The sequence below is a fragment of the Podarcis muralis genome, chromosome 9 (assembly GCF_964188315.1).
Source record: "Podarcis muralis chromosome 9, rPodMur119.hap1.1, whole genome shotgun sequence".
NCBI classification, from domain to species: Eukaryota; Metazoa; Chordata; class Lepidosauria; order Squamata; family Lacertidae; genus Podarcis; species Podarcis muralis.
Genome location: NC_135663.1, coordinates 80,226,745 through 80,241,336, shown reverse-complemented (window position 1 = coordinate 80,241,336; position 14,592 = coordinate 80,226,745). Strand labels below are relative to the sequence as shown.

At 45.3% G+C, this 14,592-nt stretch overlaps 1 protein-coding gene across 1 annotated transcript; it reads right to left on the bottom strand.

Annotated features, from left to right (window-relative positions):
* Nucleotides 1–59: 59 nt before the first annotated feature.
* On the bottom strand, nt 60–13,632 carry LOC114604595 (TRPM8 channel-associated factor 2-like). The gene is made up of 8 exons (XM_028744843.2): nt 13,515–13,632; nt 8,012–8,663; nt 5,640–6,637; nt 4,733–4,827; nt 3,866–4,079; nt 2,649–2,888; nt 915–1,249; nt 60–524 (listed from the first exon to the last, which is right to left on the bottom strand). The coding sequence occupies exons 2-8, from the start codon at nt 8,626–8,628 to the stop codon at nt 273–275; spliced, it is 2,751 nt and encodes a 916-aa protein (XP_028600676.2). The 5' UTR covers nt 8,629–8,663; nt 13,515–13,632; the 3' UTR covers nt 60–272.
* Between the last annotated feature and the right edge of the window lie 960 nt (nt 13,633–14,592).

Sequence of the window (14,592 nt, the reverse complement as noted above, 5' to 3'; positions counted from 1 at the left end):
CACAATGCAGAAAACAGTACTGTATAAAGAACCCATAAAAGGAGATGGAGACAGCCAGGTGACTTCATAATCATTTCCACTTTTATTATGTATCATCATAGCTATACTATAGGACCCGTTACAGGAAAGAGGCACTAATAATAAAAAAGCATTGGCAAATCATCAAACCCAAACCAGCAGCAAGCAATTTTAAGCGGAATTCATCTTGAAGTTGATTCAATTTAACTGTGTCATTCAGATTCATTCATTCAGATCCAAGCTCTTCTGATTCCTCATGGAGACACATACTGCTTCATTGGATTCTCTGCCCATGTGGGGAAGGTTCTGGCCAGCTTCTGAGAAAGCTCTTTCTTAATAGGCCACTTCCAGGCTTGAAAGAAGGGGGCTAGATCTCTCTTCACTTGCTGGGAGAACTTTTCTGCCCACAGATTCATCTTGGACTCGTTGTCTTCTGGGATCTGGGTCATTTTTTGGTACTCAGCAAAAATGCGCATGTAGGGCTCCCATCCAAATGCCTCCTGCAGCTGAAAATCAGGGAAAAGAATGTGTATTCAGTCCCTTTCTTAAGTACTTCATAATGGCTTCTGTGTACAAAGTAAGGAAGAGGTACCCATAAGTTATGCTCAGAATGCCCTTTTTGTCTAATATTTTGTTGCATGTTACCCCAAGTGGTGCAAGATTCCAGGGGTTCCAGGCACTTACCCAAGGTTCATGTTTCCTCAGAATGAGGGACAACGGAGACTGTGCTGTTTTTATGATATAGGGTTCATTTACATATATATACAACCTGAGCCTACAATGGTGACGGCCATAGCATTAACAGCCCAAGAGGTTCTTGCTTCTCCCATAGCCACAGCCTTCGATTCCCACAGAAACCAGGCATGGAATGTTAATATACTTTTATTGCATTTTACCTGCAAATATGGTTCCAGTGCAGTAAACAGCTCAAAGTCCTTTAGCTGGCCATTTTTAATGTAATTTTCAATCCTTTCCTTTCTGAGCTCCGGCAGAAGTTCCTCATGGGCCCTTTCTCTTGGGGTGTTCAGGACAGTCTCATTTACATAGACAGACCATAGATTGCAGGTGGCTTCAGTGGTGTGAGGTGGAAAATCCCATCCGGCCTGCTGCTGGTTGTGCCCTAGCTCATGAATGGGGCCCCATAGGCCATTGGCATGTATGGACTGCACATCTATCATCTCTTGCACTGACACCAAGTGAAGCATGATTGGGTAGCCAGCATGCATCCAACCTAAGGAGTGGTGAGTGAGGAGAAAGACACACAAAATAGACCCTTAGGAGCTGAATGTCAAGGAACCAGCTGTAGATAAAACATAGTCTAAGCATGCAGTTGAGGGCCATCCTTTGGAAACCATGGCAACACAAATGGCTTTCTGGTTAGGTGTCTGTTGTCTGTTGGGAAACATGAGGGAACTACTCAGATTGATGTGCTTAAATGTTGTTGGGGCAGAGCAGGCATTGGCTAAGGCACCAAGCCAGCCATGTTTAGGATTTGTGCATTAGCCTGTGTGCATTGCCTTTTGAGAGTAGGACAGAAGACTGAATCCTCTTCTATCTTCCATCATGGTTCCTAGCCTCCTGCCTACCAAAGCACTTGACCCAATCCAAACTTGCTTAGTTTTAGTAAGGTGGTTGTATCATATGGCCTCAGGCTATGCCCCATTATAACGGAACACATTGACAACTAAAGAAAATCAGAAGAGGCCTAGTCCAGCAGCTTGTTCTCACAGTGGCCAACTAGATGCTTGTGGGAAACCAGCTTTTGTGAAAAGAAGTGTTCATATAGCAAACAGGCTTCCTTAGGGCAAAGGTTCATGTGGTCTGAGGGAGAATGACATGAAAGACCTTTGGGGAAGGAGGACCTAAGGCAGTGGTGTGGAGTTGCCTGGCCTGTGGGACAATCTTGGCCAGCCAGTCTGGCCCACAAGACCATTAAGAAAACAACCCATCTGTTAATCAGCTGATGTCACTGTGATGGAGAGTATGATGTCAGTTGATGGTTTCAATTATTCAAGGTTTTCCTTGAAATGGAGGAGTATGCCCCTGGTTTTGGCAGCAGTTTCAATGCAAATCCTTTGTCATTGGGAAAGTGACTGGACTGATACTCCTCCTTAGGAGTATCTCCCTCCGCTCCATTTCCCCCTCCAACTTTGGGACTTCAAAGCATCAAAATAGTGGACATCTTTGTGACAGCTGGTGATTTGACAGGTGGCTCCACCCACCCATCAAAACTGGCCAATCTTACTAAGGATCTGACTTGTAGATCCAAATAAGTCCCGTACCCTTGACCTAAGGAAAGCTATAACTGTACTCTCACAGGGCGATACATGTAGATTGCTCACTGCCAAGCCCTAGGATGTGAAACGGGTGGCAAGGGAATCCAAGGGAATCTGGTAGAATGCCAAATTCCTCTTATGCATGCCTGGCCCTTCAGACTACAATTCCCAGAAATCTTCAGGGGTAAGTCAGGAGAGTGAAATGGCTAAATAACTAGCTAGCTTAAGTTTCCAGCACATCAGTGCCCTCTGGACTGCTTTTCTAGGGTGAGTTGCACTTGTCTAAAAACTGCTGCATTGTGCAAAATGCCACTTTCAGCCACATATGTATGAATTTTTAAATATTGTACTTGCCAACTGATATTTGAACATCTGCCACAATTCTCTCTGGCCTGGGGAAAACAGCAGGGACGGATGCTAACTTGGCCACTGCCTTCATCATGTTGTCCCAGATGGTGAGAAGAACCCCAGGATTGTCCATCGTCCGCACATTGTCTGCTGGCACTGTCAAAATAACGTTTGTGGTTTCTAGCTCAGCCCAGGGAGCAGGAAAGTGGCGGATAGTGTTCTGCCAGGCAGATGTGCTGGTCTCACCTAGTGAAATATTTTAAAGGGAGATGTTTATTTTGAAAAAAACACATTGCGTACTTTTCCATTATGCAGATAACACCAAGTAATTAGGCAAGTTCATTTAAAAGAAAAAAATAACCAGTCTCTAAAAAAGAAACTACAGATAACACTCATTAACAGTATTTGCATCCATTTGTGGAAAGAAGGGGATTCACAAGTCCTGGAGTGCCTCAGCTGATTCCACCATCCTTTCAAAGTACAGGCCAGGAGGCACTTCAGGCTGAAGGCAGCAATGGATGTCAGGTTCATTGCAATGATAGGAGGAGCTGCAAAGTGTTCATACGTGGCTGCAAAGAGAGGAGCAGTTCTTGGAAACACCAACAGAATTTAGACATGGCAGCTGGTCCTTTGGAGATCCGTTATGGTTACAGGAGTTGCACAAAGTTTGCTCAGATATTACAACAAAGGTGAAAACAATCACACATGATCAGGTGTGGCGCATGAGAACGTGGCTTGGTGGTGGAACAGAAGGACCAACCCACACTGCAGGCCTGCCCCACACACTGTTTGTTAAGGATTAATGTGTGGGGTGGGGTGGGGGACAGGCTGAAATGGTGCAATAGTGAGGCTATGGAACTCTGAACATATTCAAAAGTACTTTTTAAAAATTGTACCATATTACTTTATCTCTCTCCCTCTAAGAAGAATGGCCAAAGAGGTAGGAAAGTCTAGAGGGGGGGCAGTATCTGCAAGATTTGTTTTTCTATGAGCAGCACCAGGCAAGAAACTGGCAGCATCGGACTGTGTGCAGCTGCTGTGCTCTGCGGAGCTCCCAGAATGCAGTGGGGCTCCGACCAGCTTGCCAATTCCCTTACGTTTGAATTCAGATCCATTTCCTATAGTTCAAAGGACATTTCCAGGGCATCCCTATGCAAGTCTACTCAGAAAGAAGTGCCACCGAGACTTCTGCACAACCCGTAGGTGTGTACTTTCCTTCTTACCATGTTTGTAATAAGGTGCCTGGACTGCTCCTTTGATGGTAACAGAGATCAGGCCCACCGATGACTTCTCTGGCACAATGATATATAAGAGGCCGCCCCACAGGCTGGAGACTTCCACGCTCTGAGCCTTAACTTCAAACCTCCTTGTCACCACAGGAGCACGTTTCAGCTCCTCAGCATCACTTAAGTCATCCGAATGACAACCAATCTGCACCTAGAGAAAGGAAGTGTGATGCTTCAAATCAGACTTTGCCACAAAAGACAACGGGCCATTCAACACTCTTTGGTCTGCTGTGTCCCTTTGACATGACTCCCATCTTGAAACTGATGTGTTGATACTAAGTTAGAAAGATCCAAAGATAGAAAGAATCCATTTCCGTGCAGTACATTGATTGTCTACTCAGCAGCGAGTTTAATTGGGATTTATTCCCAGGTAAGCCTTATTCCCAGGTCTTACAGATCAGGGTCAGTCCTCTCAACCAGGAGTGCCAATATTGGGGGGGGGGGAAGCAGGGAAGGCCCCGCCCCACATAATCGATCACATGATGTGGTGCATGCACACCATTTGTATGACAATGCCTATCAACTTGGGGGAAGCCTGGCACCCTTAAATATTTTATTGGGGGGGGGGGGGGCGAAGACCTCTCAGCCCCTAGGAGTTGGCTCCTATGCTCTCAATGATTGTGTTCAACAAACAGAAAGTGGAAGAATGCAAGGTATAGCATGCTAGAGGCACCTATTGTGTCTTGTGACACAATAATTTCACAAGAAATTCCAGCCCCCAAAGTAGATCTGAACCATATAGTAAAAACAGTACAGAGTCTGTTGTTTGCAATTCAGCTGAAGTTATTGCAAGTTGGTTGGCACCTGTAATTTAGCACCGATGGCATTGTAGGGAAATAGCAAGCTGGCTGTTTTCATTGGGGGGACATAGAGGCCCGTGCTTCTCCATGCTTCATTTCCTGCAAAGAGGTCAAAGCAGTTGAAATACAGAGTATAAATGAGTCAAAAGTTGTTTAGTACAAATAAAACAATTTAGTTAGCTTTCCTTTTCAAAAATACTTTCCCACTGAGTCCAAGACTTCAAACTTTGTGTGGGTTAACTAGAGATTTTCCTATATAATCCTTGGAATGTCTTGTAAGCAACAGGAGGATTCCAATTTCTTTGGCTCTGATCCCACCATTTCTCCAAAATGTCGTCTGTGCTGCTTCTGCACGGCCCCAACGTTGTTCAGAAGTAATTCTCTCTGGGTTTGGTGGGGCTTATCCCCAGAACAAAGCTTCAGGAAGCTGGACTTTATTAGAATTCAGTTAGTTAGCATCTTTCCCAGAGAACATATCTGCATATTTACATATTCTAAATAGCCTGTGGTTTGTTGTAAAGAGAGGTCCTGAGTATACAAACAAAACATCCCTATTAGACGGCAGCATGAAGCTCCAGTTAAGTCATTCCCTGAAGTCCCGCAATCAGGAGCCAAATGAGAAATGGTTTTCAGAACACTGTTCACCTTGCACCCCCTATTTCAACCCAAAAGTTTGTTGTGTTAACCTTTCAGTTCAGCAGTAATTAGTAATTATTCACACACATTGCAGGTGAGGAATGAACTGAGTTTTGCCTTGCTCAGGGTCACTATGACTTTATGGCTGAGACAATATTTCAACAAGTCCCTTCCCAGCCTATGGCAAATTCTCAGGAAGTCAGATACTGTATTCAGATAGCTAAAGCCAGCAGATCTAACAACGAGCTGAGTGAAAAATCGAAAATACTTCTTACCATTATTCTTTCCATTTATTCTGATAGTTTGAGGAGGGGAAATAGGGTAAGTTGCTCCAAGCTGTTGATTCAGGCTGGGCGCTAGCTTCTGGAATTCTGGGGAAACATTGTAGAGCTCTGAAGACAGCCTGATAAAAAATGCCTCCTCTGAACTGGATTTGATGGGGTTGCTTGCACTGATCTCAGGAATTCCCCTAGACTTCATCAGCTCCATCAGATCTTCATGCACAGAGAATATAGTAGGGGATTCAGCAGCTGGGATCTTTATCAGTGTAACCAAATCTTGTCCTAGCTTCTTAAGCCATGAGGAATATGGTGACTTCAGAGCTTGGCGGTTCTCAATGTGTTGCTGGAATTGGAAGAAGGCTTTCCGGAAGTGATAGGCCAAAGCAACTTCTCTGGCTGGTCTAGCTGGGAAGATTTCATCAGATGAGCTGATGTCGTTTCCAAGGATCCCAATTCCAAATTTCTCCAGTATTTTGTTTCCTGGAAACTCAGTAATAATACTGGAACCAGTATTTTCATCAGCACTTGACCAGGCTTGTCCGCCAATCAGGAGTCCACCTCCTTCAGAGACAAACTCTTGGATTTTTTCCACCTCTGTGTCATAGTAGGCTGTGCAGCAGTACACACTGAGGCCATCTTTAAGGCCTGTTAGCTCACATGTGATCTTCGCTTGATCTAGCATGGAGTAAAGGTCCTGGAGATAATCTCCAACACCCACCTTTCCTCCCTTCCCAGAACTAAGCCACTGGATTGCATTGAGGACGAAAGGTTTCATGGATGGTGTGCTAAACAGGTTTTCATGAGCACTTACGATAACCCGTCCCCTCCCATAACGAGCAGCTGCAAGAAACGACTGGTTGGCATCATCTATGGCAACTGGAAATGCCAAGGTTCCATGGATTAGCAGCTCAGATGGAACACCATCCTGAATCTTGAATTCCTTCACTCCACTAAGAAGAGCTGTTAAATCACTTTGGATATCTAATCCATGCCTGGAAGAAAAGCAATATCAATTCTTATCATGAGGAGTAACACTATATGGCAAGACAGCATCCTCCTTTCTGAAGGATCTCAAGAGATTCTTACAATTTCACGTACAGTATATACTTTCAAATACAACAAATTGCAGTTTTGTCACTAGGATTTATATGTAATTTACTGCTGGACTTCATTGCTTTACATTTTCCCTAGCAAATTCCTTAGACTTCTACAGTGGCAGTTCCAGAAGAGCCAGACCTTTTCCAATGAGAGATGCGTACGCCCCACTGGCATGATTTGCTCTTTTTGCTGTATGGCCAGCAAGATGCAACAGGAAACCTGGCTTCAGTGATTATCAAAATCATTCTTTTGGGTGCAGGGCTCATCCTGACCACCAGTACCTTACATGGGCTGGCAGGTGAGCTGGCCTGGATAATTTGTATGTAACTTGTCTTTTATTTGCATGTCTCCCAAGGTAGGTTTTGGGAGGGGGAAAAACCTCTGGGAACTTTTCTGGGAACCTCAAAGGTGGGGTGTATGTGAGAGAGAGTTTTACATCCCTGGCAATCTTTTCTCACACAGGTTTGAAATCCAAGCACTGTCAGATCCCTTGGCTTCTCCATTACATCCCAGAAGAGAACATTAAGGCCCTGCAACAGCAACAAGTGAGATGGGAGGAAGCCCACCTTTTGTGGAGGACCCTGTGCAGCATCTGACTGCTTCTCCTATTGTATGCAGTGGAGCCCCATAATTCAACTACATCCAATAAAGAGAAATTAAAACCCTGCAGGGGGGAAACAGAAGGAAGGAAAGGCAACCTGGGTTTTGTCCCTGGAACATTTTCTCCCCACCCCTTTAAACTAAAGGCTTAAATCCATAAGGGGCACTCCTACTTCCCCCAGGTCATTTTAAGCCCTGAAATTGGTTCACATTAGGCAATATTTTTTGACAACCCCTCCCCTGGGAGAACTCACTGGCACTGTAGATAAAGAGGCACCTTGGTGTCTACAAGTATAGAATAATATAATCCCAACTCCCTGCAATATGTGAATCACAACTATTATGAGCAATTTAATTCTCAGTGCCTAGCAAACAAGTTACAGTCAGTGAGACTTTGGTGGACACCTAACATCACCTCTTAGGGCCAGCAGGAGAAAGCTCTGCTGGATGGAATGGGAGGCTGCTCTGTGTGCCAGCTTTTTTCTTGTCTTGCTTTCTTCATTGCCTCCATCACTACCACAAAGCAGACTTCAATTCTCACCTGTGTTTGGTCACAAGTTTTGCATATGTATGTATGTATATGTGTGTGTGCGCACACACACACAGATGTTGGGTATTGGCTTGCAGGGTTTTTTAAAATGAAAAATGCAGATAAGAGGTTTACTCACTGGGTGATAAGTGGAATCCTCGGCATTTGTGCGGACACAGGGAAGATCCCATTGCCTCCCACGTTGCCAGTGAAGTACACACTAGCCACACTCGCCACCCGGTTGCCAGGAAACCCAAGCAGCACGTTCTTCATGCCATGTTGACTTGCCCAGTGCCAGGCCTGCCCTGCGATGAGCAGGCCCCCACCACTCTTCACAAACTGCACAAGGTCATCTGCGTGCACCTCCTCATAGGCATCTGTGCAGTAGACTCCCAGGGAAGACCCCAGCGCTGCCCCTGCCTGCACTTTCACACCATCGCGGAGGAGCATTTGAGAGAGGGAATCCAAGCTTGCATGGACACCCACCTGCGATGCCCTGGAGGGCTTGAGCCACTGCAAAACATTTCTAATGAATGGCAAGAACTGGGGAGTTTTCAGGGCATCTTCATGGGACACAACTACCATGCGCCCCTTCCCGTACTGGGATGCAGCAATTAGCACTTGCCCATTGGCATTCACAAGGACGGGGAAAGCTTTATCTCCTGTAAGCAGAAGCTCACAAGGCTGGAACCCCCCGCTAAAGTCAAAAGAAGGAACGCCCTTAACTAGAGCTGCATAAGAATGTTTGAAATCCATGTCAGATGTTTGGAATGGATCGTTGAATGCTGGAGCTGAAAGAAAGATAGAGAGAGAATGCAACACATCTAATTAGCACCTGCAACTCCCCGTTACATCCATACTTCCCCATAAAAAAATTAATGAGTACAAAATCTTACCAAACTTGAGTTCCTCTCTAGAACTGCCGGTGCACAGTGACAAAGTTTGGGCGCCTTTATACCCAACAGCTAGCTTTTTTTTTTTTTTGGGTGGGGGGAACACAATGGGTGTGGGAGTAGCTTTAGGCCAATCAGAAGCCCATGCTAAATACCTGTCAGTAAGTTAGTAACAGCACTATAATCCCCTTTAAGCTTTTCCTTGTTTCTGTACCTAGAAATGGTTAAATATAAAAAAGCAGTGGTTTATTGTATTAACATGTCCAGAATTGAGGAAGGGAAATTAAATCCCACCTGTCTTACCTACTAAAGCTGCAACCCTAACAACACCTACTAGGGAGTCAGACCTGTTGACTATAATGGGACTTACTTCTGTGTAAACACACCTAGGATTCCTCAGTCAGTACATCTGTGTGAAACTCAGCTGATCATTCATGTCTGGCCAATGCCTTCTGTCAAAAAATTTACAGAAGAAAGTATCTGTGCTGGCCTAGGGGCCTGTGTGCCTTACTTTCGAGAAGACTGTCTTTTATTTGTAGGAGCCCTCTGTCTGAAAGGCGCTCTGGGGATGGCTCAGTTTAAAGTAAAACTCTGGCCCAGAGGTCTCACCCTGATGAAGCAGATGTGAGTACAGAAGATCCCTGCCTCCCCAGTTCCCACTAGGACTCTCCAGGGTCTTTCCAACAAAGTCTCAAGCTGCATCTGTGCACAACTTGCTCTGCCTGTTTGCTTTCTCCGCATGTTCTAGGACAGGGGTTGGCAAGGTTTACCTCGCCTGGGCCAGTTCACTCCAGCGGAGATCCCTCCGTGGGCTGGATCAGTGCAAGAGAGAGATTGCACGGCTGCTATTTCTGATGTCTGCATCTGCACAGACACAATTTTCAGCATCTGAGCATGCACAGACACAATTTCCGGCACCGCGGAAGCGAGTCCTCATGCCGTGCTGCGCTGGTCTAGCGCATCGTGCAGGGACTCGCTGAGTGGGCAGCTCGGTTCGGGGGCAGCTCGTGGGCCGGTTAAACAACTCCCGTGGGCTGCTGTGGGTTGCCTACACCTGTTCTAGGAGACCAGGGGCAAGGGCAGTTGGTTGCAGCAAGAGGGGAGGACTCCCTGGCTTCAGCAGCCTGCCTCTCTGTCTCCTGGGCCTACTCATCTCCAGCCCCGCTTCTGCCTCAGAGTCTGAACTGTGCTCTGCCGCAGCCTCTTCCTGTTCACCAAAGCCTGTCACCTCTTCTGCTTCTGACATCTCCTTCTCACAGTCTGCTCCTGCTCCTTCTCCCTCTGACCACTCATCACTATCCTACCACCAATTCCCTGGCCCCGAGCTTTCTTCCCCTGGGGGTTCCCCGGCTGGTGCCTCCCACCGCTCCACTGCATCTAGCCAATCCATGCCACCTTGGGACCTAAATTCATAACAGTCCTGTTCTTAAGAAAAATTCACCCAAATGAAGCAAGAAACCTGGAAAAAATATAATAAGGTTAAGCAGAAGTGGTAGTATTGATTTTCTTATGACTTGATTAATGTTTTTTGGTTATAATGGTAATATGAATTTATGAAACTTGTTTTCAGCAAGACTTTTTCAGTAAGGTTGGCAAAGTGGTAAAATGTGGGCTAGACAATGATACTGTTAGGTGGATTTGTAGCCGACTGATGGGCTGTGCCCAAATAGGGGCCATGAATGTTTCCTTGTCAACCTGGATAGAAGTGACAAGCAAGGGTGCTGCAAGGTTCTCTCTTGAGTCCAGTGTGGTTTAACTCCTTTATAAATCACTTGGGTGGAGAGGATACTCATCAGATTTGGAGATGACACCAAACTGGGTGGTGTAACTAACAGCTTAGAAAACAAAAAGAGAATTCAAGATAGCCTTGCCTGGATAGAGAGCAGGGCCAAAACTAACAAACTGAAACGGAACAGAGATCCAAGTTAAAAAACAACCCAGAAGTACAAATACAGGATTGCTGACACCTGGCTTGACAGCAGTACGGATAAAGAGGAATCTATGTGTTTTAGGAGACCGCAAGCTAAATTTGAGTCAGCAGTGTGACTTGGTGGTCAAAAAAGCTAATATTTATTAATAAAACAAATCTTCTTTTAAAAAAAAATACTATCCCAGCACTAATAATAATAATAATAATAATAATAATAATAATAATAATATTTTTCAGTGATGTGATTGTGAATGAAGCAACCCACATACAGTATGTCTTTTGGGTCTCTGAGTTTAATTTTATTCAATTGTACTATCTTTATTTCTTAATTCTTGTATGTTATTGAATCATATGCTCCTGCTTTATAAATATATAAAAAGCTAACGCGATTCTAGTTTGAACAGCAAAAGTATCATGAGAGAACAGCATAGATGGGAAGGGGACTGGAGACTCAGTGTCCAGTCTTCTTGTAGTTATCCATTTTGAAAATCCCCAGTGGCAACCAATTTCAGTGCTTATCCCCTTTATTTATTTGACAAAATGCCCATACCCCTCGACAGTAATACAGTGGTACCTCGGGTTAAGAACGTAATTCGTTCTGGAGGTCCGCTCTTAAACTGAAACTGTTCTTAGCCTGAAGCATCAGTTTAGCTATTGGAGCCTCCTGCTGCCGCTGCCGCACGATTTCTGTTCTCATCCTGAAGCAAAGTTCTTAACCCGAGGTACTATTTCTGGGTTAGTGAGTGGAGTCTGTAACCTGAAGTGTCTGTAACCCGAGGTACCACTGTACAACCTCTAAGCAGTTTACCAATAACCCTTGATAATCTTCTATAACCTCAGATAATCTTTGTGTTCTGTCCTGAGCTAGTCTGTACTATTCTGGGAACTCCTTTGGATTCTGTGTACAATTTCATTATCTTGAAAGTCACATGTAGGGACCTTTCCAAGAGCTATCTAGATTTGGGGTTTTTACTCTTCTCTTTTAAAGCCAAGCCAAGCCTCCAGAAAGGTATTCAGAGTCAGCTTAAAATTGGTTGTAGGCTGGGATGTTTATTTTCAACTAAAAAACAACAGGGGGTATTTTGGAGGATTAGGGATTGCCACCTCACTCCTGAAACTGCTCCCCATTTTCTTTTCTCCTGTCCAGGTGTCCATGTGTCTGTTTGCCCCATCAAATAGGAAAAGTGGCAGGCGAGGGGTTGCAGTCAGTGGCGGAGCACCTGGAGCGGCACACATGCTGGGCGGGGCTTGCCACCCGCAGGCAGTGGCATAGCAAGGTCAGGTGGTACCTGGTGAAGATTTTTTTTTTTAATTGCCTGCAAAAATGGTTTGACTTTATGTCATGTTTTCTTACAAAGGAATGTGGATTCTGGGCCTCTGATAACAAGCAGGCAACTGTGGACAGATACTTAAATCTACAGGATGGATTGTGTTTTGGCTTGTGTTATTTTATTTATATTTATTGTTTATTTATTTAATAAAATTTATTTTAAAAAACCTGCAAAGTGATTTACCAAAACAAAAAACCAAAAAAAAACCCACAGCAGTAAAATCAAGAAAAATTAACAGTTCCTACTTTAAAGCATAGAAAAGCTAAAATATTAAAACAAATTAAAATTGCTTCAACTTCCTAAGCATCTGGGTGTGCTTGCCTAAACAAGAATCCTTTCAGCAGGTGCCTGAAAAGAGTCTAGCAAAGGCACGTGCTTTACTGTAATAGGCTGGGGGTTCCAAAGTGCAGGTGCTGCCACACTAAACAATGCAGTACAAGTGGGACTTATTCCCGAGCAGACGGTGCATAAGATGGGCCACAATCCTTTTCTACAGTGGTTCCCCATTTGTGGGATGCTGTCCCAAGGGAGACCCACCTGGCTCCTTCCTTACATCTTGAGGTGCCAGGCAAAAACGTCTCTCCATAACTGGGCCTTTGGCTGGTTAACATTCTACCGCCTTTTAAATATGTTTGTGGGAGGAGAGATCATTGGTTTGTCTTTGTCTTTGTCTTATTATGCATTTTGTGTTCTCATTTTGCATTTTTATGTTGTGAACTGCCCTGCAAACTTTGGATGAAGGGCAGGATACAAATTTATTATTAATAATAATAGCAGCAGCAGCAGTGAACAGCACAGGTAACTACAGTCCATCCGGGGTGCCAACTTGAATAAAATATTGGGGAGGCAGGCATGGGCACAGTCAGCATTTATGTTGGGAGGGCAGAATCTCAATTAAGGATTTTTATTTATGTACTTAATGGGGGGCAGCTACGCCCATAGACCCAAGGAAGCCCCACCCTGCAAAACTGATCACAAGATGCAGTGTGCACACACCATTAGGGGGGGGGGGCTCAAATATTTTCTGGTGGGAACCAAAGGGACCTGGGCCCTAGGAGTTGGCGCTTATGCAGTCCACCATGGCTGGCTGGCAGACCTGCTGGCTGTATTCCTTAATTTATAGGCATGCCTACCAAGACCAAAAAATGTATCCTGCGAAGGTGTCCTGGGGTTATGCGAATCCCCTTAGGATATTGGAGGCAAAGCTCTGTGAGGAAGAGAAGCAGAATTTCTTGCTCTCTCTCTCTGTCCCTCCCTCCCCCTTTTTGGCCGGGTCATTCATCCTCCTGACAGGCAGAAATCCAGCAGGTGGTGGGGAGGATTTCCTTTCAATATCGCTGCTGGACTGTTTGCAGTGACTGAGATCTTCCATGGGATCATTGTAATGGAAGTGATTTTGAAGTGATTTCTGCACCAGGTAAAGTAATTTTTAGCCCCCCAATTACACCCCCACCCTGTATTTTGCCCAACCAAAGGTGGCAGCCCTACCTAAAGCACAGGAGCTAAGCAGCAAAACGGACTTTCTTCCCTCCAGGCTGGGGCGGAGCGAGTCCAGCCTCCCTTCCCCGGCTTCTTTGGGCGTCCCTGCTCCCTCCGCGCTCCTCCTCCTCTGCCCCGGGGCGAAGTTCCAGCCTCAGCTCTTTCCTTCCCGCTTCCCTTCTCGCCTTTCCCAGCCTCCTCCTCCTCCTCCGGCGACGTCTGCAGTTTCTCCCCTCGCCGAAATAGAGAATCCAGCAGTTGCCTCCTCCGGCTTGTTTCAGAGCAGTCAGATCCAAGGGCCAGGCCTGCGGGGTTGTGTCTCCTGGCTTGTAGCTTCACAAACGCGGCTTAAAAGACAAATACATAAAAACCGCGCTGAGTTTGAGCTTCCCGCTAAGCCTTGAGGCCACGAGAACAATTCTAACGCTACAATGAAACAATTCCCTTGGGAGGGTTAGATGGGCGTGAATCTTTTCTTTTCTGGGGGGGGGGGGGGGCTGGCTGAGGCGCATGGCAAGGAGGGGGAGATCCCACCCCCCATAGTGGGAAAAGTTTCGGGACGCGCCTCCCCAGGACCGGATTTAGATGAAGAGAGGCGCAAGGCTACTCCACTTGTGAGCCCCCCCCCCCACGACTAGAATAAAATGGAAGAGTGTTATAAACAAAAATGAGTGAAGCCAAGGATGATGATGATGATGGGTATTTACAATTCTGCAATTCACAATTTCTCCTCTAAAGGACATCAGAAAACTTCATCAAAATTGGTTTGTCTAAGTTTGTCACTTTCAATGTGCAGAAAGCTCAGTGCAGACAATCTCTCTTGAGACATCGTGGCCCTTAGTTCACTTTTAATTCTTTTGAGTCTTGGAAAAACTCCTCTCTCCCGAGCAGTTAGTGACCATAAAGCTAAAAAATAGCCGCAAAATTGCTTCCACAGTAGGAAAGGCCATCTGAATTTTTTCCTTGTATATAATTTAATAAAGGTCTGTATGAGGCAGAGAGTGCTCTGCTGTAAGCCTATGGCTTTGTCTCACGTACAGGTGAAAGTGCAAAAATTCATCAATAAGTTTCAGGTCCATATCTTCTG